Source organism: Oxyura jamaicensis, chromosome 1 (assembly GCF_011077185.1).
Source record: "Oxyura jamaicensis isolate SHBP4307 breed ruddy duck chromosome 1, BPBGC_Ojam_1.0, whole genome shotgun sequence".
Lineage (NCBI taxonomy): Eukaryota > Metazoa > Chordata > Aves > Anseriformes > Anatidae > Oxyura > Oxyura jamaicensis.
In genome coordinates, this window is record NC_048893.1 from 24,363,438 (window position 1) to 24,390,717 (window position 27,280).

At 38.4% G+C, this 27,280-nt stretch overlaps 1 protein-coding gene and 1 long non-coding RNA gene across 4 annotated transcripts in view; one reads left to right on the plus strand and one right to left on the minus strand.

The window, feature by feature from the left end:
• Positions 1–22,504, plus strand: part of TSPAN12 (tetraspanin 12) — a 48,905-nt gene extending 26,401 nt beyond the window's left edge. For 2 of the 3 annotated variants that reach the window (XM_035315796.1, XM_035315795.1), the window contains 4 exons: positions 6,360–6,434; positions 10,744–10,851; positions 14,092–14,235; positions 20,884–22,504. In XM_035315796.1, coding sequence (XP_035171687.1) covers positions 6,360–6,434; positions 10,744–10,851; positions 14,092–14,235; positions 20,884–21,189 — 633 coding nt within the window. In that variant the 3' untranslated portion in view covers positions 21,190–22,504. The remainder of the gene's footprint in view (positions 1–6,359; positions 6,435–10,743; positions 10,852–14,091; positions 14,236–20,883) is intronic. The other variant, XM_035315797.1, reaches the window with a different exon arrangement.
• Positions 8,990–14,534, minus strand: LOC118160806. Its single transcript, XR_004747683.1, has 3 exons — positions 14,525–14,534; positions 11,536–11,541; positions 8,990–9,149 (listed from the first exon to the last, which is right to left on the minus strand). It is a non-coding gene; the product is annotated as an uncharacterized LOC118160806 (long non-coding RNA).
• Positions 22,505–27,280: the final 4,776 nt, after the last annotated feature.

The window sequence follows — 27,280 nt, forward strand, 5'->3', positions numbered from 1 at the left end:
TTGCTTTCATATACAGAATGATCTCTTGCTTTCTCAGTTTGGAAATGAACTTCAGAAGAAGCCAATATTTTTGGTACGTTGTGTGATGGGATATATTCATTCACTAGAGAAGAACTTAGACAGTGAAGTGCCTTCAGGTTTTTCAGAGCAGTAGTATCTAACCAGGCTTCTGTAAGAGCAATTTATATAGGCTCTAGTCCCAGTAAAAGGAGCATCATGTAATACGAAAACCAAAAGGTGTGAGGAAAGAAAAAGGTGAACTAAGCCACTCTTACGCCTTTGTGGTTCTGATGAAATCTGGGTGGCTGCAGAGCCATGTCTCAGTTGTGTTTTCATGAGGTGCCTAGACTTTTGCTTCCAAATCATACCTCCAGGCTGCAAACAACATGGGAATACCATGAGCAAGTATGAGCAGGATCTAAAAGAGTGAGTGGGGATATTTTTAGGTCTTTGATTCTCTCTGTGCTTGACATAACACTAATTTTACAGGTTACAGTAGTTGAATGCTGATGAGGCATTCATTGGCAAAAAAAATTACCAAATCCAACTGTACCAGAGAAAAAAAGCCACGTGCTAATACTTCAGGAACATGAGCTATAAATAGCTTAGTAGTATAGCTACTCTTACTGCCTACGCTGCTTGTTACAAGAGGCTAAGAGTGATTTGTAGGTCAATAAATACACTAGGTCATCAAATTTCTGTTAGGGCTTCTGCTCTTAGCTTAATTTCTGTCATAAAGCTTACACTAGAGTTTGAAAGGGCATCTGCAGAAGACTGTCCATGTAGTTTTTGCATCTGTGCCAGCAGGATTATCACGATGGTGCCCTACCTATTGCACTGAAGACAGCTGACGCTGACTAGATTTTTTAACTCTAGTTTTCCTTTGCTAATTGTATCTAGAATTGGTTTCTTCTGTTGTCAATTATCTCTGAAAAAATCCATACTCTTGGAGATAATTTGGAGAAGAGCCTTTAGAATAAGGGCGACTGGGGTGGGAGGAGGAGGAAAATTTTTGTAAATTCCCTCATTGTACTGTTTTGTGAAGTCTGGAGTCATTTTTTGATGGTCCTGTTGCCATGTTAGTAGCAGAAATAGGAGGTTATTTTTCACAAGTTCTTTTCACCTGTTGCCCAAAAGCATAGGTGAGTTGCAATATTACTAAGTGATTAATTGCAAGTATCATGTGGCATATTCAAGACAAAAAATAATCTCTGGAACTGCAGTGCATCTTGAATTACATCTCTGCATGAAACATTGTGCTTCATACTGTATATCCTTCCCTGTAGTTACTCACAATTGCATCCAAAAAATCTTATACCCTGCAGTATAGAAAGCCATAAAAAAGATTCTGTGAGAGAGATACTTCATATGGTGCCACTCACTACGCTCAGAACAGAAAGTGAATTGTTAGGAAAAAAAAAATAAAAATTGAACTAATGCAAAATATCTTTGATTTTTGTCATAATGATTTTGCACTTACTATTGCTATTTTATATATATCTAAATGATTGAAAGCACTGAGAAAGAGATGTGTTCCTGTGATGTATTCTGTGGTGGTAGTCTTTTGCTTAGTTTGGTAGAGGAAATAGAATAGCCAAAAACCTTTCATAGTTTAATTAGGATAAATTAATTTTATAGTTCGTTTTTTTAAGCCTTACATAGAGAGAGAGGAAGACGGTTTGGGCATATGCCAGCATGTATATGCTCCACATACGGAGCACTGACATACATTCATCTTGTACCCTCTTCTGTGATGCCACTTCTGTGTGCAGGAATTTTATTCAGATAAAACTTTTGATCCATTTAGACAGTCCACACAGATCTTTCTAAAAATAGTTTTGAATGTTTGATGTTTTTAATGCGTATCTGCAAATACCATGTACCTTTCTAGTGCTTTAACAGGTTGATAGTGTTTATATAAGTAGGCATCTGAATATTCATCTGAATTAGCACAAAACCTACAACTTCAGTGCCAGTCCCCATTTTTATTTATTTTTTAATTCTTGATCATTTGAGAATTACTTCTTTTCTGTGGTTGAATTTTATCATCACTGGATTTTCATTGTACATATTCTGTTATCTTGCTGTGCTTTTGTATTATATGTGAATTTGCTGTAGCAGTTGATTTATGGCTGTCCAATTCTTTAACAAGAAGGGGTGTTGTAGTAGCTGAGTGTGATCTTGCAGTGTCTTTGCACTTCCTGTGAGTGTTCATTGTGATAGGTTTCCGTGTTATTGATGTGTCTTCTGCATCAGCGGATTCAGGGCAGGCTGAGCATGTAAACTGTGGTCACTTTTACGCCTGTATCACATGAAGAGTATTCCAGCAGAACAATATCTAGTTACAATTTAGGGAATATGCTTAATATCTTTCTTGGCCCTTCATCCCTCTGTCATTTCTCCATCTCTTTGAAGGTAGTTTTCACAATAATGACTTCGGTTTTTATTCCTGCTTACTTTCTGTTTACTGTTTTGCATAAGAAAGGAAGAGGAAAAGGATTATTCTGAACTCCATAGCACGAGTTCCTTTGTGCCTGTCTTAGGAATGATGTGCTAGAAAAGTACAGTTGTTCAAACTTCCACAGGCCATTAACACTTCAGCTCTATTCTGGGGACAGAGCTGCATACACATACCCATCTGTTGCTAGAGAAGGATTCCAGGTGCTTGTGCAAGGCTCTGGGTATTAGGAGAAACGCCTCTGCTGGAAAACTAATGCTTTACTGAGCTGCTTCGTTCCTTCCTTCCTCCCCTTGGCCAGTATCAGTGAGCAAGTTAAACGAAGGAGTTACAGGGGAACCAGCTCCTGCTAATTGACAACACCCATTTGACATTATATGGATAGTTTAGGATCTTGGCCACATGCATGTCCCTAGCTTAGAGAGAAGCAGTGTCTCTGGTATTTTTTATTTCTATTTTAAATTGGGAAATATTTTTACTTTGATTCATTACTCTCAAGGGAGTTTTCTACTGGCATTTCAGTCATCCATCTTTTCTCAAAGCAACAAAATTTTAGTCTTTTCCACAGCCTTGCTTGTGGAAGACCTTCAGTGAAACCAACTCAGCCAGATTTGTAACAGGATGAAGGAGCCACCTCAATTTTTTGATGATTTTGCATAGTCTTAGTAGGGCAAGAATGATAGTTGTTACCAACTGCCTGTAAAAGAGAAATGTTAAGTCTGTAGAATTCACCATGAAAGAGGTCTATTTCTTGGAGTGATCATGGCATTGCATTATTGCTTATAGATTTTTTTCATGGTGACTTGTAAATACCTTTTAAAAACTGCTCAATCCTTTCTGTGCCTTGCTCTCTCCTGCCATGTCCTGGAAGAGGGGGAAAAAAACAAATGTAGAAGGTATCTTGGCAATTACACCAAGAGTAGTTTGTGAGGGAGGTGGGGTGTTGAAGGTATTATCAGGGATCTGGGGGCATGGGTTTGGATGTAAAGCATTATAGTGTTCCACAGTGAGTTTGTCTCGTTTACAAAATGTACCATTTAGCCCATAGAAGCAAGGAAGAAATATTAAACCTTGTTTTGAAACCAAATCCTTGTATTTGGCAAAATAGTAGGTGTGTAAATGCAGAAAGATGCATTTAACATTGAGACTCCCTTGGGAATTCAATTGGGGACAAGGAATAAGCATTTAAGCAAATAACTCCTGTATTTGGAAGGTGGAAGTTAGGGATAATAAATTTATATAATGGCTCCAGAGGCTTTTTTCCCCCACACAAATTCTGTAAGAATTACTTGTTCATCAAACCATTACGTGTAGAGAGTTACAATGTTTCCCTTCAACAGCACAGTGAAGCTGAAGCTCCTGTATGAGAGTTTGGTCTGCCTGCAGTTGCTCAGTTCCGGGCATATACCTTCATGTCTGTAAATTCTTTATGTCATTTGTTGTCTTTTCCCTTATGGACAGAAGATGGGCTTTCTCAAGACAGAAGGCTTGGTTCTGCAGTGCTGTGATGTGTCCAGATGTAGCAAGAGTAAGAGGAACTCAATTCCTAGCAGACCCAGAAATGGTTTGAGTAAATCTGGATAAACTGTGTCCTGTCCCAGGCTATATTCAATAACTGGAGAAAATATTGTGTTTTGGCTCCTCTGTCTCCAACTGCTACCAGAAACTGTTTTAACGATTTGCTGACAAAAATGAGGAAATACCAAATGTTAAGGTTTGTGAATGAATGAAATGTTACAAGGAGCTGTAAATTAAGCATTTTCCAGAGTATGCCACATATACACACACAGATGTATCACTTTCACTATGGTCAGTGAGTTTTATATAACATTTGGGGATAGCAGGCAGTCCCAGACATGTTATTCAGTCACAGTTAAAACCGCTGAAATTTTCTTTGACAAATAAGAACTCAAATTCACTTTTCACCTAAACGTTTAGTTGTTCTCCCTCTCAAAAATGTCAGTGTTACCTGTAATGTCCTTAAGCCCTTTTCCGAATGAAGTAAGAGCTAAAGCAGGTGGCGTTCTTTCATCCTTTCAAAGAGAATACTTTGCAAAATAGATTTCCATTTAAAAAAAAAGGAAAGAAAAAACACCTTTGCTTAAATTACAGACAGAAAAGTAACAGTGGATAGATTGTCTAGAAGCTCATGAATTTATTTTTTACAAAAAGCATCATTTTTCTTATGAAGTACAACTCATTTTGTCTTCTTTTGGAACTTTGCAGAGTGAACATATCGATTGTTGCAGGCTTATACTGGGGCTCTCTGTATGCTTAGTGTTGATTTGTCAAGACATGCAATGTGTTATTCAGTTGCAATGACTATGAAAATGCAATGTAACATGGCAGAGACTGATAAAACAGGATCTCTGCTTTCAACACCATCTTTGCAGTGCATGCCTTTACAGGATGAGGATGTGAATGCAAGATTCTCTTGAAAATTCACGTGGGTATTTTTGCATGCACATTTTTATCTTGACTGTTGTGACTACCAAGATAATTCAGGGAGTTAGGTTTGGTCAGCAGGTAGAAGTAAAGGCAAGACGCTGTTCATTAGCTGCCAAGGTGAATTATACAGTTCCAGACTGGGTGTATGAAAATGATCTTATACAGAGGACTATAAAATCCTAACACTTGTGGATTTATATTCTCTATTTTGAACAAAACAGTTTATTGACCTTTTAATAGGAATAAAAAAAATCACCCTCAGTACACATTTGTGTTTTTTATACCTTCCTAAATACATTCCAGATTGAAATGACTAACTTAGAAGCATTGTGGCATTTATCCTACTCAAGAAATCATATATTTGTTCTATTCTGTTTTATATTTTGATGGTGTTTCTTTGTGCACATGTACTAATTCAGTACCTCTTAAAAAAAAAAAAAGTAGATGGGGAAGCTAACATGGGGCACAGGAACTTCTAGAGCACTCTGTCAAAAATCTCTGCACCTTTGTCTCTGCTTTTGGCACAAGAATAGGAGAGAGGATGAGAGCTAGTAAAACAGTAAATCAGAAACAATAGAAACAGTCACTCTCATGGGAGAAATTTGGAATCATAGCTTCATTGTTTTCAAGCTCCAAATAAAATTAAAATCCATTAAGACTAACTTTAAGACTGAGAACAAGGTGAAGGTCAGTCCAGTGACGTGGAAGAATGTTTGGAGTTGAGAGTGAATGGAACTTTGCTTTACGTAAATGGTACGTGAGTTAATAGAGGAGAATAGTTAAAGCAGTCTCTATTTCCATACTGCTTCAGTTCAGAAGGGCTTTGTTGATGCTGTGTACAAGTTTGCTGTGATTAGGAAGAGTAAAAATGTCAGCTTTTCTTAACAGTCTTTACCAAGACCTGTACAGCTTCATTTATACATTTTTTTTTCTATGTTAAATAGTTCAAAGATGAAATCTTGTATTAAAAAAATTCAACCTGTGTAAATAACTATTTGTGCATTTATGCCTGATCCCTGATCTCAAATACTTAAAATAACTTTAAGAGCATAGCTTTCAAGAACCCTTACATGTGTTAACATCTTGATAATCCTTTTAATTATTTTTCTCCTACTTCTGGCTATTAACCAAGGAACATTGCTTAAGTGAATAGAAGTGAAAAAAGTGAGGGGCTTTTTACATATATGAGGTGAAATAAGATTGTTTTCCCCATGGAAATGTTTCATATGCTTCATGTTAAGTTAGTAAGAAAAGTTACATGATTTAAATCTTTAGAAAGTTTGCTTCATGAATCTTTAATATTTTGTTAACAAATAATGTATTTTGGATTCCATGTCCTCAGTCATGTGAAATATTAGTGATGTTTTGAGATGTTCTTTAATATTTTTAAGTCTTTTTTTTTTTAAGTTAACATGAATTTCAAAAGTAACTAAGGCCATTCTGTTTTCTGCAGTACTTTGGAAGCTTGCTTGTAATATTCTGTGTTGAACTGGCCTGTGGTGTTTGGACCTATGAGCAGGAAATAACGGTGAGTCAGCAAAGGAGGCTGCATTTTTTCAACAGAAGAAAACAAAGATTTCCATTAGCTAGCTGTTTTCTAATTGCTGTAGTGTTTATCTTTGTTCATTATTCTGACAGTCTAATTTCATGTGACTGTCTTTTTTCTTTTAAACAGAATTCTTCTGGAATGTCACGTCTGTCTGGAAGGTCCCGTCTGGGTTTCTCCCCACCCACTCTGTATTTGAGAGACAAATCTGCAGCCCCTGATTTATTTAAGGACTTTATTTTTAGTTAATTCTTGCTTAGGCAGATTCTCATTGAAACCAGTGGAAATTTTAAGGATTAAATATGATCTTCAGTTTTTAAGATAAGTATTTTGAGGGAGGAGATGTGAGAATTTGTAGGGATTTTGCTCTAAAAGTTCTTCATGTTTTAAAGAAAAGCTCAAGCTCAGTGTACTATATTGTAAACAGTGTGTTCTTTCAATAAAGAACTTGCTGCCTTCTGAAATTGCACTGCCTCCACAAGCTATAAATGCCAGTTTTAAGCAAAGCATGTCTGAGCTATAAAACACTCTTCTGTAAACTTGTGAAGAGGTTTTATCTCAGTCTAGTTTGCGTAGCTGTATCATCATGCAGGAAAATGGGTAGGTGTTGAGCAAACAAGTAGAATGAAATGTTATTCTGCTGGCTGCTACATCCTTTTGTCTTGTGTTCAGTCTGGTACATTTGTATGAATAGCGGGACAAACATTTTTCTCTGAGCTGCCAAAATATGCCCAACATATTGTTTTTTTCAGCAGTGTGTAGCATTACATTGCTGCAGTAAGATGGGAGGGAGTTTTCCTGGTGTTTACACAGTACTGGGATTAAAGGAATTTCTGGCAGATTTAAGTCTGAAGTTACGTGGCAGCATTTTGCATCAGAATTCATTCCCTTGCTATACACATTCCAACAGGACGTTCTAATATAACAATGATTAAGGCTATCCCTTTACTTTAAATGTCAACTCACACTGATATATTTTAAAACTCGGAATGCAGGTGAGAGGCATGCATCATCCTATGGGCACAGCTGCCCTCTCCAGGGTTTTGCTGAGGATGACAATTATAACTAACATCTTTCCACATAAATCTTGTCAGTGGAAGCTGCCTGAAATGACATAACCTTCAGTCCACCAGTGTATGCCTTCTCCAGCCTTTTCTATTCAAAAAGAAAACCTGAAGCTATGTGTGTGTTTTGGGGCAACCATCAAGCTATGGGGGTAACTATTCAGTTACCTGCTATGTTACTGAAACTCTAACCTGGAACATTTTCATAAAAGCCCAGGTGCCCAACCATATGTTAATGCACTGGTGACACTTTTCCCTCCAGGAAAACCCATGGCTTTCCCTGGGCCCCTCTCCCCTTTTGGGAGCAGCACTGAGCTCCATGTGTGCATCTTTGGCAGTGGGTCATAGGGAACCTAGTAATCCATGCTCCTCTAGGTTTTCTTCTCTCCTCCAGGAATTCAAGAATATGAACATGAACTTTAAACATACAAATAGAACAGACAAAGATCTCTTCAGAAATTGCTTTTATTTCTGTCTTTTTTTCCCTATCTTTTATACCTCTTTCCTTATCCTCTGAAATACTGTGCCTTTGTTTTCTCTTTCCATCTGATTACCTTCTCCTTTGTCATAACACCAGTGCTCCTTGTGTAATGAGATGGGCCAGACTCAGGTTACCTGCTGCTGACACACATAGGAAATGTGGTGATTTGGAAAAGCACAGCTGTTTCTCAGTGATTCTTTCATACCTGTGCAGGTCACTTCCCTGCAGCATCCTTTCTCCTACTCTACTGCGTGGAGATGAGATGACTGCCTTGTATCCCAGGGGAATGGCTTGCTCTCATGTTGGTTTCAGTGCAGCATGAAATCACAAGAACCCCTTGTGGATCTCAGAGAATCCGTTAGCATTAGTGGAGGTGGGTGTGTGATGTTGCCAAAAATGTCGCTGAGGCATAGCCACCTCTGCTAATCCAAAATGATCTGTCTTTGGCATATGGTCAAAACTGCTGTAAGAGCCCTTGTATAAACAATTTTCCTTCTAGCTCGTGATAGCTCTCAGCATGAAGTGTGCCTCATACTTATTTTTCAACAAGAATGAAAAAACAGTGTTGGTTCTCATCTTACTTGGGCATTGGTCAGGCCTTGGTACATATTGGAAAAATAATCATAATGAGCAGATCTGAACAGCAAACTGAGCTTTGTATGCTAAATTCAAACCAGTATTTCTAAATTTTTATTTACACACTGCATGAAGGCGGTGTTATATGAATTAAACATATGGTGCACAGTCAAATGAATGCATCTCACGGTTCTGTGTTATTGTGCAGTACTATGCATATGAGCTGACAGGAAGCTACGTAGCAGATACATTGATGTCCTTAGTTTGACATCTAGAGATTCTGGTGGTAGTCAAACATACAGATTCCAGACAGTGTCCCTCCTTAGCTCCAGAATTCAAATTGCCTTACTACAGTAGGTTTTAGTTTGATTTGATTTGTTTTTAATTTCCATCTCTCACTTTGATATTTTTTTTCCTCCTTCTCATTGTTTTTGTAAAGAAGATGGACATCTTTTGTTATATGTGTAGCCTAAGACTGTGTTCAACTCAAGATAATAAAATAATCTAGCAAAAAAAATCTTAATTGCAGTGATATCAAGTATTATCCAAAGAAAGCGGAGTACATTTCTCTTTACACTAGAAGTCAGCATTGAGTACAAAAGCAAATTATTTTATTATAGTGACTAGTATAATGTTTGGAATAGAAGTATTCTGTGATACTGTTTTCATAAGTATTCTTAGTGCTGTACTGCTAACACATATTTTTCATGTGGACAATGGTGAATTCAAAGCTTTATAGCATAAGGAATAAAAATTCTGCAAAGTGAAGGGTGTGTTAAATTTCTGGGTTGTTATTATTAATATATTCATGATATACAAAGCTTTACCAGGAGTCAAAATTGTCACATAATATAACACTTATCAAATGCTCTTATTTGGATTACAGAGTCAATCAGGCATTGACTGTCCCTGTATTTTTGTAGAGCACCTGGAACAACAAGGACCAGGCTTCTTGGAAAGCATTGTCTTTTTTTTTTTTTTCTTAAGTTACATTTATTTCTATTCACACAGTGCTGTTACTGTTTGCTCCAAATTGAACTGGAGAGCTCAGTCATAGCCACCAGAGTAGCTTGGCTCCCCAGCCCTCCAAATGAAAGCCTATATTGCAATTGTGATTGCTTTCACTGTGACTGTTAGGTTAGTGGGAACAAGGCAAAGCTCAGCACGAGTGGTATGCATCCCTAGAAGGGCAACTGTGAAGTCTTCAACTCCTTGTTTCAGTTTGGCACACTGAAATTTGTGATGCTAAACAGGAAACCGGTTTCTTTTATTGCTGCTTAACTGCACTGTATGCCCAACGCCATAGCGTTTGTTTACTTTATTTCTAACAAATTACTACTTAGGGGTCATCATCTGATGAGAGCACCAGCTCCTCACTTCTGAGTAGTCAGGTTTTAAAAAAATACTTCAACAATTATTCTTTCAGAGGAGAAGATTTTCAAGGCAATGAGTGTGTGTGAAGAAAAATTTCACAGGTCCTCATTGTCTAAACTTGTTACTGTTCTTAATCAAGCACATTCAGGATACCTGTGTGCTCAACTTCAGTCAAAGCCAGAAAGCTACTGGAAAGATGATCAGGGCAGAATTAATCTCAGTTTTATAAATTTAAAAGATAGATATTTAAATCTGCATTTGTCACCTTAGACATTGAAGAAAGTGGATTTGGGACTTCAAGGGAATGATTCATCCACCTTGTGTAAAATATTTTTCATGCAATGAGATGAATTGCCCTGGACAGATGCCTGTTTCTTTGTATTGACTAAGAAGGCAACAAGGGGATAAGTAAATTGGCAGACGAATTCCATCCCTGATGACTGGGATGGGGTTTGGTTCAAGTTTTATGCCAGATAAAATCTGGTAATAATATAATCTAATTGTACACAACAATCTTTGAATCTCTCCAAAATGCAATAGCTCCTTTTCAGTACATACTACATGACTAGCAAAAGATCCAAATAACTTTTTCCTGCTGTTAAATAAAGGTTTATAAAGATGTGGTGCCACAAAAGGTGAAACATTTATTTTTCCTGTTTTATTTGAATACAGTTATTTTGGTTATTGCATTTAAAAGATCTCAGAGTAGATGAAGGTTCTGGGTTTGGAGCTACAAGCTAACCGGCCTATTCATCAGCTTTCTGTTGTGTCAATCACTTTTCTTTCTTTGTTCTAGGTTCCAGTACAATGGTCTGATATGATCACTCTGAAAGCCAGGATGACCAATTATGGCCTACCTAGATACCAGTGGCTGACCCATGCATGGAATTTCTTTCAGAGGGAGGTAAGAAGACGGTTAATTCATGAACTGAAATAAAACATGCTTAGTATTATTTATCTGCTAAAGGAAAAGCTTTATTTTTAAGTGAATAGATGAATGCAAGTTAAATGAAACCCCGTGTAGTGATAATGTCTTTTACATCATTTGATATCCAGCTTTTGAGCTTCTGCAGGTCCTAAAGACCTAAATTCTGTATATTTTACAACTTGATCTCCTGTTTTCTTAGAAATTATATTATTCACATGACATGCTGTAGCTTTGCCTAATACAGGTAAGTTCATGTGTATCCCTGTTACATATTTTTTAATATCAATATGTTGTAAAGACCTGCACCTCAAAGAGTAAATTAAAATAAATGACCAGTGTTTGGTAGTTTACACTACTGAACTACTGCTACTACAAATGCTACCACTACTAGTAGTGGACAGACATGACAACCTCAATAGCTTATTTCTGTTCAGTCACATAAGTAATTCTTAATATCATCAAAGCATCTAGCAGTTTAGGAGTCGGAAGCTCTATATCTAGTTATTGTGTGTAATCATGGTGTTACATGAAGTCTAATTAAAAATAACACTCAGAATATAGTAAAACTCTTTTTATATGTCAAAAGTAAGAATGTTACTAAATTCTGTTAAAGTGCTATCACTGCCTTTTTTTTTTTTTCTGCCAGTAATGTTAGGACACCAACACCTTTTAGGATCATTGTAAAAATTAAGAATATGCTTTATGTAGAATCAAAATTCTTCAGGTAAAATAAAATGAATACCTCTATATTCTATTTTAATGCTAAGCTATGCTCCCCTTCCTGTATGCTCTGTTAGTTTTCTTTCATGGAGCTGTCATGTATAAGATATGTGGTTACCTGGAATTGAGTGGGACAGGAAGCTTCCAAAAGGATGCCAATGCTGTCTCTTTTGCTGAGGTTAGCAAAAGTGATCTGGGTTTTTATTTCCTTTGACAAGGGGTGAAAAAAAAAGCAAAAAACTGACTCATGTATTCACAGCTTTGCCCTGTAGCCTACTAAAATTCAGAACTATTTTTAAAGAATGAAGTATTATGTTACAAAAATGAAATTGCCCAAGGTAAAACCCATTAACTACAAATGTAACTCACATGCAGGAAGAGAACTCTTCGAATGCCTGTCATTGTGCTGCCCTTGTTGAAATGTTTAAGTCTATTGGTGTTGCAAAGATTTCCTGTTTATTTAAACATTTCCTAGCTGTGCTTCGTTAGTCTGTATTTATACTAAAACCCAAAAGAGAGAGCAAGGACTACATGCATTTAAGCCCCTCACCCCTGCTCTGGCTATTCAAGTGCTAGGTTAAACAGTAATCCTTCATATGCAGGTAGAGTGTGTCTGTTCTGTAGCCTGAGATAACATAATCAGATGGCCTTGAATTCCTTGAATAGAGCTGATATTGTATCTTGATTTAAATGTATAGGTTGATTAAATAAAAAGCTGCCTTTTATGTTCCTGGTTATAGTAGTGTCATAATAATGGTTTTAAGATGAATACTAGTAATAAAATACCATGCCAAAGAAGCCATGCCTTAACTCTTGTAGGGGAGAAGAATTTCTTTTATAAGTTAAATTTCTTATGTTCTATCTGTGACCAAAGGAATTTTGAGAAAGTCTGAAGTGAATTTAAGAAGGCTTTTCTACCACTTATACTAGACTGTTGGAGTCTCATTTTTGCTCTGCCTACTCATAACTTAGATGGTGAATGGGTGAGCATGGTATGTAGTTTATGCCTGAATGAGCACTCTCCATGAGGCCCTTCTTTAGTCAGCATTATGATTTTTTCCAGTTCCTAAAAAGTCAGCTCTGATCAGCTGTGTGCTCTTTCTTCTGTATTATTTAACATCTGAGAGAGACGGGAAATGTATTTCCCCTCACCACTACCACCTCCCTTGCTGGTCTAAAGCCAGAGTTGTGACTATGCTAAGGCGGGAAGGATTGTTTCAAGTCAGGAAGGAAGAACTGTGGTTGGAGAAAAAAGACTCGATAATAAGGTGAGACTGTTAAATGAGCTTGACTTTACAGTTGCAACGGGGAGCCAAAGCTTGAGCTTTCTTTAGAAAGTCCTGAATTGTAAGTCGGAGAATTTTGATTGACTAAAGAACTGATAAAAATAGGGGTACTAAAGCTGTGGTGAAAACCAGAAATGGAAGAAGTGGGATTTGTAAGAGGACTGGAGTACAAGCATTGTATCTGGGCACTGATCTGTTTGATTATGACTGAGAATTGGAATTATATACAGAAGTCTGGCTTTGAGGTGGGTAAATGGGACAAATGTTCTCAAGTCCATGGGTCTTTGCCAGATGATGAATTGTAAACACTGAGATTGGTACTGGAGGACATTCAGACAGACAGCACCATTTTGTTCCTCCAACAAGGTCTTTTCTCAGTCATATCAGCTCCCCATCCAATGCTGAAAAAGAAAATCTGACATAGCTGCTTCAGCTGGTTTTTATGTGAATGCAGCTAGGAATGTGGTAGGGTAGTCATTTGGCCTTAAATCTCCTGGTGTGCTCCTCAGAGAAGACAGGTTGTTAGTCCTGGTGGTTTTTATAGCCAATTACAGCTCATCTGCTTTGCAGCCAGAGTTCCCACTTTTATGATTGATTCTATTGCCATGTTCTATTATTTTTAGTGTGATGCCCTATTCTTCCATTTACATTTTGTCTTTCAGTATTTGTAACTTCTCTACCTTTCCTCACTTTTTTAACCTTTTATTTTTTTTACTGTTTTCAGCTAAGTCTCTGCTATATGCTTTTTCTGATCTGTTTTTCAGCAGATATGTCCACAGCTGTAGCCTTGCAGGAATAGTCCTTACTAGTAAGACTGTAATAATCTTCTCTTACAATTTGCTTTAGCCAGATGTGGTTGTTCACTATTCTGCCATGAGATTATCACGCATTAGTCTACAGTAATATGGATAGCAAAACTAAAGTGTATGGTAATTTCTGCAAAGCCTCCTTTGAAGGAACAGTAGGGTTGTTAAAGGACAGAGTAGTATCACTGGCTGTTTCTGAGGTGTTCATTGGTCACTGCATTACTTCTTTCATATTACTTTTCTGTCAAAGCAGAGGAATATACTTGAAATCTCTTGTGTGTGTTTTGGTCCTACTTAAATACTGCAAATGGTTTTAATAGGAATTTATTTAACTTGATTGATGACGTACTTTTATGAAGAAGTAGCATAATTATTGCTGATCTTGGCTAATCCTTCCTTTGCAGTTTAAATGTTGTGGGGTGGTGTACTTCACAGACTGGCTGGAAATGACAGAGATGGACTGGCCACCTGACTCCTGTTGTGTCAGAGAGTTCCCAGGATGCTCTAAGCAGGCACATCATGAGGATCTCAGTGACCTTTATCAGGAGGTAAGAAATCTGAATTTCAGATTCGGGTATTTCAGATGGCTTTGTGCATTCTTCATGATCCAGTTTCTTTTCCCAAACTTTTGTTTTTAAATGCAGTGCAGCAGAAAGGTTTTCAGAGTAATTCTGTTTTTTGAAATAAGTTAATGTTGTTAATGCTGAGGTTTTGAGCATCTGCTGTCTTTTTTAATGAAGACCTCCAGAGGCAGCACTCTTGAAGCACTACCTTCCTACCTGCACACCTTGTTCTCATTTAGATGTCAAAAGGTCCTTTAACTGTGGAGGCAGTCACTGAAAATCAGGAGCACGTTGACAAAGATACTGAGATTCTCAGATCTTTTTTCACAATGGTTTTCTGAAGACGTAAATTAGTCGTGAGGGAGGATATTTTGTTTTCTGTATGGTTGTTAGTCCTGGTGTTTTTTATAGCCAATTGTAGCTCATCTGCTTTGCAGCCACAGTTCCCACTTCTGTTTGATTCTGCGTAGTAAGGGGAGAAGACTCAAGCAAAGGTGTTTGGGCTGACCCAAGCACCTCAACAGGCAGTCTGGTAGTAGTCCAAAACTTACTGTTTGGGTGCCACCAATACAGCTTAGCCAATTCCTGAGCCAAAGTTATTGTGAGGTCTTTTTCTTTCTTTACCTTGAATATTAATTTCAGAGGAAGGAAAATGAGTGGCAATACTTAAGTGATCTCTTCTGCGCGTGAAATTGGGAATGAGTCCCTGAGGAACCAGGCCTGGAACATCATGCTTGTTCTTTGCTGTGACATCCAAATCGAGATCAATACTAGGACAAGCCCAATCCTTGAAGGTGGGCTTCCATGGTGTTGACAAAGTTCCCGTTCATTATTTTTCCCCTAAAGTAAATGACCATATAGTTTGAGATTTGGATATATAATGTAATAATTTCTTCAGTTCATTTTGAAGAATAAAAATAACAGCTGTTAGGAAAGAGAAGATTTTTCAACTCCTGAAACCATCCATTTTGTTCCAAACTGTTAAATGTCAAAACTGCTAGATTCAATTTGAAGTCTCTCAATAAAAGTAGGCCTATGGAGAAAGAGAATCAGAGACACAATGGAACTAACATGACAAGAAGTAAGTCTCGGTCAAGTAGCTACCAGGATGTGTGAGAATTAATAGTGAAAGACAATGATGTTGTGGAGCACAAAGACTACATTAATACCTATATGATTTATAGAGAGACTGCCTGGCTTTTTTCTAAAAGAAACCTTAAGGGCACTTTATAGTTCTTCCTCTATTGTACTCCAGATACCTCAGAGACTTTTTGGTTTGATTAGTCTCTTATTAAAAAATAAATAAACACACACACATATTTGGCTCTTTACTGCAGAATCTTTTCCAAAAAGGGACAGCCTTTATTTTGTTTCACCAGCCACAAAAATGATGTTTTGCTTTCTGAGTTATGTACAGTGTTTGGTTGGCAAAACTGTTTTTTTTTTTTTTTTTTTTCATGGTGCTTGTTTGTGGGTTTTCTTACAGGCTTGTACTATATTCTTGTTCTTATATTTATCACTGTCATGCAAAACCAACTTTAACTGCAAGGCTAATCTGTCTGACTTCTGCTTTGGAGAACAGAAGGAGAAAAGTGATTTAAAACAAATTTATGTAGTCTGCTGATTCTAGAGGGAACCTGAAGAGATTAGCCTCGCTAGGCTAAAATTGGCTTATGTAAATATCCATTCTGGTTCTTCAGAAATGTCCTTTGGAGTATTTTGGAAAACTGAAGTTTAGTTTCTTGGCTGGGATGGATAAAATTTTGTTGTAGTTGTGCTGTAATTTTCTGCTGGGATCTCTGAGCTCTCTGTGGTCTCATTTGGAGTCCTTTGCAATAACAATTTTTGTTGAAAGGATGGTGGCTTACTTGTAGACTTGCCTGAGAGTATTTTTGACAGCAATTGTGCTTCTGCTGCTAGATTTTGATAGCCTTCCTCCCTCCCTCCCTCCCTCTTTTTAATGTTGATCTTCTTGAACTACTTTTATTCTGACAAAACTCACCTAGTAGTTGCAATGGAAGTGCATGAGATGACTGCAGCTTAGGAGGTTTATTTTGTTTCAATTTGGTCTGAGAACAAGGGGAGGTCTGCCAGTCTTGTAAAATACCAATAAAATAATTGGTAGGATTTGATAGCTTCAGAAAAATCAAAATTGCATATTAATATTTACTTTTTTTTTTTCTAGCATGATTTTGACAATCCTCAGCACTTGTGTACATAGCAGATCTGTTAAATGTGCTGGTGGTTTATCAGTTCTCTGCTGGTCTGAGAAGTGGCTTATTTAAGATCTGTTTATTATTCTGTTGGTACTGTGGTGTTGCAGTAAATCAGAAAAGCATACTTTGTTTCCATTTTAATACTGAAAATTTCAAATGGCTCTTAGAATAAATTTGAACGAGGTCCTTAATACTGGTTTAGAGCTTAATACCTTAATAGCTCAGTAGGAGTTCAAAGCTAATACTCCTCTGAATGATCACTACAAAGTTTTATATTATTTATGATTTGTCAACAAGAACTTTCACTTTAGTGAAAAAATACTACTTTTGCCTAGAAAAGTATATTTGTGTACTCTTTATTGCATGCTACCAACTATGAATATGTTGCATAAGCAGAAATAAAATGAATTTGAGGATAACGGGGGTAGCTGGATATTTCTCAGTTTTGAGGCTGATTATGAACATGTATTAGAGCAGAACTGTAAGAACATCATTAAATGGAGGGAGGCAGTGTATCTAGATTGGGCATAATTTGTGTCAGTTATGTGTGTTTTCTGCAGGAGATGCAGGCATTAATGTTATTGCTGTTTGTTAATGGATGTTTCCTCCAGGCAACAAATGAACTGAATTTGAATACTGCTGTGGTTGAGCATTTTAAAATTGTGACCAGCTTGTACCTTAATCCCTTAAAGTTATCTAAGTATTAAAATGCAGACGGTTTTGGAAAGTAACATAATTACATCACTGTCTTTTAGTTGAAGGAAAAAAAAGACACTAACTTGGTGATTTTTGTTCATCAAGTTCAATTGCATAGTTTTTGCTATATTTTTTTCTTTTCAGATTTCAAAGAATCCAAATTTTCTCCTTGTTCTGTGTCTAAACTGTGTTAATTTATAAAAACACAAGGGTATCATGAAGAGTGTAGACATTGAGATCCATTAACTTACTCTGGTACAATTATTATATAGTACATTGATTTTATTTGTGAGAGCCTGAATGAGAACAGGTTCTCTAAACGAGAACCTGTTGACTGCAGTGTGAATTTTGTGTCAGGTAAGAATCAGGCCTTTCATCAAATAACTTCATGACTGCAATATTTGAAACAATGTTGGCTTTTGGGAATTTCACTGCGATTGAAAAGTGTTGTTTATCAAAGTCTGTCTTCAGATTCTGTCACTTTGATCAATTGCTTTCTTTTCATAGAAAATTTACAAGATTTGTAGGAAGGATATAACCACAAAAATGGTATTTTGAAAGTAATGCCCGTTCTGATGGGTTCCATGAGGTTTCTGCTGGGACCAATACCTGCTGGTACTCCTTAGTATTATCTTATCATGATCACTACTCCCTTGCTGGCGCTGTTCCTTTGATTTCTCTACTGTGAAGTCCTGTAAAACTTAGCATGTGCCAAAGTAGCTTAAGGCCTACTCTTCAGAGTTTTATCCTTTCTAAGACAACTTTTTCTGAGCAGCAAGTACTGTAGCTTGTGTTTGCACTGTTGTCCAGTAGCTCCCAGAGCCATCATCTCTTTGTGGGTCCTTGCTGACCTACAGGGACTTGGGAGCTTTTCAAAAACCTTGTTCAGTAATTACTTGGCCACATGAGCAAACTGTGCAGCATGTGCTCTACATAAGAGATTGTTCTTCCTAAATTTCCATTTTTTGGAAACATCTGCTTATGGTATTTTAACATGCTTTTTATTTTTCTTTTTTGGTCTTTTGTGTGTATGTAAATAAGTGTTTTGGATTTGCACCTGTCCAATGGTAGGGAGAGGTGATGGGTATAACCATCTTCCTAATACAGCACGTGGGTGGTAAGCTCTTTGGAGAAGGGTCTAGTTCCCTGCCTGGGTTTGTGCAGGATGGGTAGTTGCAACCACTCTCACAGTGAGATATGAAACAAAGCACGACAATAATGCTGTGAGGTGACTTTCAAGCTCAAATGTCTGCAGAGTCTCCATGGGAATAGCAGTATGCAGGATGGGTGTTGGTACTTATATTGCTTCAGAGGTGTAATTAATTTGACTCAGCTTGGGGACCTGCTGTGGCCAGGGGTGTTTCCTAGGGCTGCTGCAGCAGCTGGAGATGATGTATAGGTGGGAAAGAAGCATGGAAACCACTATGCTAAACCAGTTAGCCCTGAGGTGGAGGACCATGATTGTGGGAAAGATAAAATCCCAGCTAGCTCCAAATTTGTGCAGGATTTGCTGCTTCAGCTGGATGCATATTAGTGCAGGACCAACAGGATTCACCCCTGGATACTCAAAGAGCTGGCTGATGTTAAAGATCTCTCTCAATTATTTGTCCAAAAGTCTTTGGAATCTGAGGAGGTCCCTGTCAACTGGAAACTGGCAAAACTTGTCTTGGTTTTCAAGAAGGGTAAGAAAGAAGACCATAGTAATTACAGGCCTGTCAGTCTCATCTCAGTTTCTGGTAAAATTATGGAGATTATTCTGGGAATTACTGAAAAATATCTGAAAGACAATATGGGTCACAGCCAACATGGGTTCATGAGGGTAAAGTCCTGTTTAATTAACTTAATTTCCTTTTATGACAACAATACCCATATAGATGACCAAGGGAAGACAGTAGATGTAATCTTTTTTGATTTCAGCAAAACTTTTGATATTGTTTCTCACAATAGCCTTATGGAACAAACATCCAGCACACAGATAATATGATGGGTAAACAATCGGTTGGTGGGTTGGGCTCAAAGGATTATAGTAAATGGGGCTACATCAGGCTGGTGGCCAGTCGCTATTGGGGTTCCCCAGGACTCCATTTTAGGGCTTTACTGTTTCCATAAATGACTTGGATGTAGGACTCGAAGGTATACTGAGTAAGTTTGCAGATGACACTAAACTGGGAGGAACTGCTGACTCCCTCTAGGGCAGAGAGATTTTGACAAATTAGAGAGCTGGGCAATCACCAGTCATATGAATTTTAACAAGAGCAAGCAGCAGATTCTGCACCTGGGGCAATTTTGGTTATATATACAGATGGGGATGAGAGGCTGGAGAGCAGCCCCACTGAAAGGGAACTGGGGGTTTTGTTTGACAGCATGTTGAATGTGAGCCAGCAGTGTGCCTTGGCAGACATGAGGACAGCTGTACCCTGGGGTGCATCAGGCCCAGCTCTGCTGGGTGAGGGAAGGGATTGTCCTGCTCTGCTCTGCCCTGTGTGGCCTCACCTTGAGCACTGTGTGCAGGTTTGGACACCACAGTATAAGAAGGACATAAAGATATTAGAGATTGTCCAAAGGAGGGCTACAAAGGTGGTGAAGGGTCCAGAGGGGAAGATGTACGAGGAGCAGCTGAGGTCCCTTGGTTCGTTCAGCCCAGAGCAGAGCAGGCTGAGGGGAGGCCTCATGGCGGCCTGCAGCTCCCTCACGAGGGGAGCGGAGGGGCAGGCGCTGAGCTCTGCTCTCTGGGGACAGCGACAGGACCCGAGGGAACGGCATGGAGCTGGGACAGGGGAGGGTCAGGCTGGGGGTTAGGGAAAGGTTCTGCACCCAGAGGGTGGTCGGGCACTGGGACAGGCTCCCCAGGGCAGTGGTCACAGCACCGAGCTGCTGGAGTTCAAGAAGCATTTGGACAGTGCTCTCAGATGGTCTGATTTTTGGGTGAGCATGTGTGGAGGCAGGAGTTGGACTCAATGATCCTTCAGGGTCCTTTCCAACTCGGGATATTTTGTGATTCTATTATTTTTCTAACAGGTGAATTTCCATGTGATTATTCACAATACTGGTTTTGTCTCAATGACTTGGTGTTATTTATTTATTTATTTATTTTTTCTCCTCTGAACTAATACCCAACAGACTTTTTTAAGACTTTAGGAAATTACTTTGTAGCAAGAGTTATACCTTGATTGGCCCTGCACAAGGCAAGATAAAACTGGTTCTTTGTATAAACTATGCAAAAAATGGCAGAAGTTTCTACATTCAGATCAGAAATGAAGCAAAGTTAATTTTTAGAGTATAGTCTACAGATATGCAAGGCTGGCAGAGTGTAACTAGCATAAACGAATATGCTTTTTGCAGTGAGGAAATGCTACTATTTCAAGAATGAAAAGTCGGCTACATGTATATGATACTGTTACTACTCAGTACAAAAGAAAATCTGTTTGTACCCAGTACGTTCTCAAAATTTGTCAGAAATCCCCCATTGGGGGGGGCGTTTGTTCACTGTTCCTTACTTAGACAGTGTCTGGAATGTAATGTTCTGCTGAACTAAAAAACTGGCATATAATGGATGCAGGTAACACTTGAAAAGGTGAGAAGAAACATTGATGAGGTTATGCAAGTCTGTAGATCTTTTGGAGGAGCCAGTAAAGCCAGTACTAAAACTGGCTAAGCCTTGGGAACTGCAAGACAAATAATATTGACTAACTTTTTTTTTATATCTATTTTTGTTTCATAGGGATGTGGTAAAAAAATGTACACATTTTTGAGGGGGACGAAGCAATTGCAAGTGCTGAGATTTCTTGGAATCTCTATTGGAGTAACACAGATTCTGGCTATGATCCTCACTATTACCTTGCTGTGGGCTCTGTACTATGACAGAAGGGATCCTGGGACCGATCAAATCATGTCCCTGAAGAATGATACCTCGCAGCAGCTGTCATGTCATTCTGTGGAGCTACTGAAACCAAGCCTAACAAGAATCTTTGAACATACATCCATGGCAAACAGCTTTAATACACACTTTGAAATGGAAGAGTTGTAGATGATGGAATTAATCTAAGAAGTTACAGGGGTTTTAATCATTTTTTGTTGTTTTTATTATGTTCCATCAAGTATACCAAATAAACCAGTCTTCCTATGCTTCAAAAACCAGCTAATGATTGATAAAGAGGCCTGTGTAGTAAGAAAGATAATGAAATGTCTGTATTTCAGCCTCTTCAAAGAGCCATATAACAGAGTTGTTCTTGTTTTTAAAAGGCATTCATTCTCTGGCACAGTAATAGTTAACGTACTGTCACAAGATGAGTGATGTGTAAAATACTGATTTGTTCATGTGTAGATAGACAGAAACTCTAAGGAAGCATCATGGGAAAGGAAGAAAGATACTTGTCTTCTGAAGAAACAACTGTGCTTTGGACAAACAAAATGTGACCAGCTGAAATCGACTTTTACATTTTTAATAAGCCATTTGGAAAATGTCTTAAAATAATCAGGGATCTATGTATATATAATTGTGTGTTTTGTGTGTGCATGGATAGCAGACCTACAATTCAAGTAAATACTTGGATTTGAAAAAATTGCAAGATCTGTAAAAAGTGCAAGATTTTCTTTTTCTAACAAAACCTTTATCTTAGCTGTTATTGTTAAAGATGTTCTAAAACTTCTATTTTTATCTAATGTAACTGTTTAATTTTTAAGTTTATTAAACGGTTAAATGTATTAAACAGGGATTAAAAACAAAATTATGATTTTGGACAATAGACTTTAATTTTCTGAGTAATTCTAGGAAATTCTCCTTTGAAATAGTTTGTTCTATGGACTATTTCTTAGTAAAAAGAAAAAAAAATGAAATAAAACAACTAAACATTCTTTCCAAAATGGGGATCAGTATAGGAGTAGCATATTTTTTATAAATAAATCTTTTCTCCTTTCTGTGATTCCCATGGAGATGGAAACAAACAACTACAAGGAAAATGCTTATAGTTCTGGATGCTATTGCAATAATTGTAAAAGTACATGAGGAGAAATTATACTTTGGCTTGTACTTCATTAAGAGCTCTCTAGTGGCTTAAAATGCCAACTGGAAACAGCGTTAAAATGTATTTATTGACATGGGGAAAGTGCATTTTACTGTATTTTTATGAACAATGTTTATTTCATAGGATTATTTTTACAGTCAGCCACACTCCTGAAATATGTTTGTTCCACTGAGTACAGTAGTTTGTGGCAAATGGGGTTTTTGCATAATACTGCATTTTAAAAATTCTTTCATTTGTTTTGGAATTTGTAAGAGGGAAAAAAAAAAAAAAAAAAGTGTGATTTGGTAGACAATAAAATCGCTACTGTCTTAAATTCCATAATGGCTTTTTCATTTTGATGTCACGGAGTATGAATGCTTTGGTGGGAGTTGGGAGGGTCCTCCTGCTAGTGTGAGTTAATTTGATGCATCTTTACCCATTTTATTTATTCTGTCATGGAGAAACTGAACTGTAAATTTCAGTTGCTTTTATATTGCTTCTGAGAAAGCTTCCAAGGGATCATGAAATTAAGCTCTTCAGTTGTGTGGGCTGTTGTTTGTTTTTTAGCAGTCTACAAGTGGGTGTAATTACTTCACAGGTTATATTGCAAGCAAGGTTACCTTTTTGCTTTTGTATCTTTCTTACAGAGATGCTAATACTTACTTTGGGATTTAAGTGTAAAGGATAGAGCTCTCCAAATTTTGATTGGAATGGCTTTGTCAGAAATACTTTTATGTGCCTTTCAGATGATTTTATGCCCAGCATTACTGCACATATGCAGATTTCCATCCTTCCCATTGCTTAGCATGAGCAACATTGCTGTACATGTCTGCAGCTACAGAGAAAGTTCAATGTAGAAGAGGAGGATGTGTCTAAGAAAGGCTGAATTTTGAACTGCTACAGTGACCTGTGATGCTACACAGTGGATTGAGCCATTGCTGCTTGTTTTTTTTTTACTCTTGTTCATAAACAAACAAACCAACAAAAGACAAATGGCAAACTATGGAATGTTTTGATGCTGGCTTGCGTTTTGTCGGGTTGGAGTTGCCTCCCATAGGCAGGGATACCTCCCACTAGCACCAGGTCGCTCAAAGCCCCATCCAGCCTCGCCTTGAACACCTCCAGGGATGGGGGTGTTGCCCAGCTTCTCTGGGCAACCTGTTACTGTGTCTCACCACCCTCAGAGTAAAGAATTTCTTCATAATATCTAATCTAAATCTACCCTCTTTTAGTTTAAAGCCATTACCCCTTGTCCTATAACTATGTTCCCTGACAAAGAGTCCCTCCCCAGCTTTCCTGTAGGCCCCCTTTAGGTACTGGAAGGCTGCTGTAAGGTCTCCCTGGAGCCTTCTCTTCTCCAGGCTGGACATCCCCAACTCTCACAGCCTTAGTAGGAGAGGTTCTCCAGCCCCTTGATCATCTTTGTGGCCCTCGTCTGAACTCATCCTAATATCTTCACGTCCTCCTTGTGCTGGGGGCCTCAGAGCTGCACACAATGCTCCAGGTGGGGTCTCACAAAGGCAGAGTAGAGGGCAAGAATCACCTCCCTCACCGTGTTGGCCACTCTTTTTTGATGCAGCCCAGGATACAGTTGGCTTTTTGGGCTGCAAGCGCACATTGCTAGCTCATGTTGAGCTTCTTGTCAACCAACACGTCTGGTCCTTCTCCTCAGGGCTGCTCTCAATTCATTCTCCCCCCGCCCTGTATTTGTGCTTGGGATTGTCCCAGCCCAGGTGCAGGACCTTGCACTTGGCCTTGTTGAACCTCATGAGGTTTGCACAGGCCCACCTCTCAAGTCTGTCAAGGTCCCTTTGGAAAGCCCTAAGTTCATTTTGGGGAGCTCCTTTGCTAGCATGAATATTTTATGAGTTTGTAATCCTAACATTTGGACATTTCCTTCAGTAGACTAAACCCTAGGCCACATAAAGCTACTGGACCCTGTAATAATTCTAAGTTTCAGCCTTCTCTAAAAACTGTGCCTCTAGTGCTTTTACAGCCCAAGTTGCTTGGTGTTAGGCTTCCCAGGTGGTTAAGAAGCACTGCCAGTAGGTGTAGTTAGGGCAGCAGTATAGCTGTCTGAACACGATGAGCTGGAGTATGCTCACTGGGACAGGCTTAGGGGTTAAAGCTTCTTCCGTCTTGAGAAATGTTCATATGATAGAATACCTTGTGGAGTCTCCTCAGATCTGGATTAGGTCTCCTGAACTGGATTTGTGAGATACCCCTATTGCTGCTCTGCCTAAATTTTGTTTGTGCACTCTCTGTCTGTATATATATTATAAATATAGTATTAAAATTATGTATGTATGCATAGTGGTTAAAGGCTGACTTGTAGTGATCCTCTTCTTTGGGATTGAGGATGTACTCAAAGTGCCAGTCTGACAAAGGAGGTTAGAGAAATGAACCTATACCTGAGGTCATCCAGAATGAGATTTGCGTGTTTAGGGTGGAGATCAGTATGCCACTGTTCATTAAGCCCAGGATTACTCCTACAGGGGTGTAACAGATAGTAGAGGTACTTACATAATCTTTATGGGGGTTGTGAATCCTTAGAGCAGAATGCAAGCAAGGTGTTGAAGAACACCCTGAGAAACATGCAAGGACAGGGTCTGCATGTGTCGCTGGGATCTGCTCAGTTTTTCAATAAAGAAGTTCAATGCCTCTTGTTCAGTTCAAATGTTGAAATGTATCAAATCACAGCTAAAATGATAGGGCCAGGGGGTGGTGAATCCATACTATGAACACAGAGATTAGGGGTTTGTGGTAGTGCTTCTCAAAAAATGATTTGATGGGGGTTCCTTCATTGTGGTAGGGCTCCTTGGATGAGGGACCAGTCTCCCAGAACAGTTTTTTTTTGACTTCCACAATAGCAAACATCTATAATCTGGGTAACTTGTGCTTGGTACCCAGTTCCTGAGCCAGTCTGCATTTAAAATGGGGTTAGCTTAATTAAGGGAAAGATTTACATGTCAGGAATGATGAAAGTATTCCTTTTCTGGGAAAGAAAACTTCTATTTTGAGTATCTAACCCCATTTGTCAATCTAGGTCTTAGCTGTAAACTGGAACACTTTCAAACTTTTCTCTTTTGTGTGCTCAGACTATGAGGTGTCTATGTTTTTCTAGGGCTTGTTAAAGGAGCCTTAAAATTGACTGACTGGGTTGCTGTAAGTCTATTTTCCTGTAGAGCTTTAGGATACAAGTAAGAGAGAGGTTGCTTGGCAAAAGGGGAACATTTAGAGATATTTGCAGCAGTGAGAACTACTTCAACCTTTAATTTTCTTTTCCCCTTAGTTTTGCAGGAGTACCCAGAGGAGAATGGTGGTGTATTCTTTCTTCTGTGCAGCATAAGCTGTAATGAACCAAATCTTTCTTGTCACAAGCAGCAACTATGGAGCTGCTCCTTAATGTTTTTCACAGATCACTTAATGTGTTAGGAAATGGGTCACCCCCTTCCCACATCAGACATTTCCATTCAGCCACACGAATCTCACACTTCAGGAAACTTGCTGCAGGAGTGAAGATGAGTGAGGTTTACACTGAAATAATTTGGGAGTTTGGGGATACTTTTAGGAGACAAACTTCACTATTCCTGGTCTTTGGAAAAGGTATTGCTTCATCCACCACCAGGTCATGTGTCAAGGCTTTCTGGAAGATGTATAAGTGCTTTCTGTTCTTTATAACCACCCATTTTGTAAAAGCACCCTGTAAATCTAAGAGAATATTATAAAGAATGTATAGTAAAAAGAGAGGCTGTTGGTGGCAGTGACTACACAACTTATGACAAGGGAAATAATGTAATTATGATACAGGAAGGTGTTTTTAAAATATATATGTATATTTATCTCTAAAGCATTATATTTAATATATCTGAATTATTGAAATGAAATTGTTTCTAAAAACTTAAAATTCCGGTATGATAGAATTCATTTTTTTAAAAAAAATTGTGATGTCCTAAATGCATAAGAATTCTTATGCATCTGCTTGCTTTTTATTCAGCACTCCCCCACCTTCAGTCACTTGTGCATAATTGGGCATACAGTGAAAATGAGTACTTGAAAAGTAAATAAATAGATAATGCAGGCAAGTGAGAAACTAAATGGTCTAGGTATGTCTTACAGCCTTTGTCAATTTATCTATGTTGATGTTGTCCATTACTGACAGCTATTCTGGTTCTCTGGTTACACATCAATCTGCTGTGTAGTTGCCGATCATGTCTGCTCCAGGAAACCTGAGCATCTTCAGATGCTTCTGTGGTCAATGGCAAAATAAAACCACGGTGAGCCCCAGTTGCGGGCAAGAGAGCATATGAACTCCTAAGCATCCTCCCAGTCCAAATCTTTACAATCCCGTCATTTTACTAATCTATCCTCCTCCAGACCAATTTCCTTCTTGAATATCACCCTTTCCCACAGAGCATGCGCTCTTTGCTGCACATGCATTCACTCAGCAGTGAGTGTGTTTCTACAGTAACTATATACAAAATCTGAAAATGTAAAGCATATGTTTTCTGTTTCTGAAGACATTTTATGGGAGGACAGTCATTCTCCTTAAAAATGGTCTAGGATGGTTCAGCTCCTGATAAAGTTGACCATCGTGCATGCTAGTGCTATGACATAGGCAGCTGATAGATGAGCATCATCTGCACTGTCATTTGCCCCTTGCAAATGATCTGCAGTGTGTTGTTTGCTGCTAGGAAAGGAGTTCGATCACATCTGTGCACTAATATATCAAGGGAATTTGCTCTCAGACTTGAGGTGATTTTGTAGCCTGGGAGATATATCCAGTTGGTGTCTGGATATATTCAAAACAAAGCAGGTTTTTTTTTGAAATAATTGAAAATTATTTTTGAAATAATTCAATGCTCCAATTTTCTCTGCTGCTGCAGGCTGGGTAGGAACTGGTAAAGGGCTCTTCATAGCAGCAATAATAGTGAAAGGCAGTGGAGAAGGGAAATGTGGTGGCTGCCTACCCAGAGAAGGGCAACTCTGTGTTAATGCAGCATGATGGTCTTGGTGGCTCTCTTATGGTTTGCATAGGCTCAGATGTGTTTGCCTGAAATGTGTATTGGGGACATTCATTGTCCTCAGATTTACTGTTCCTTGATTCGGTAGGAA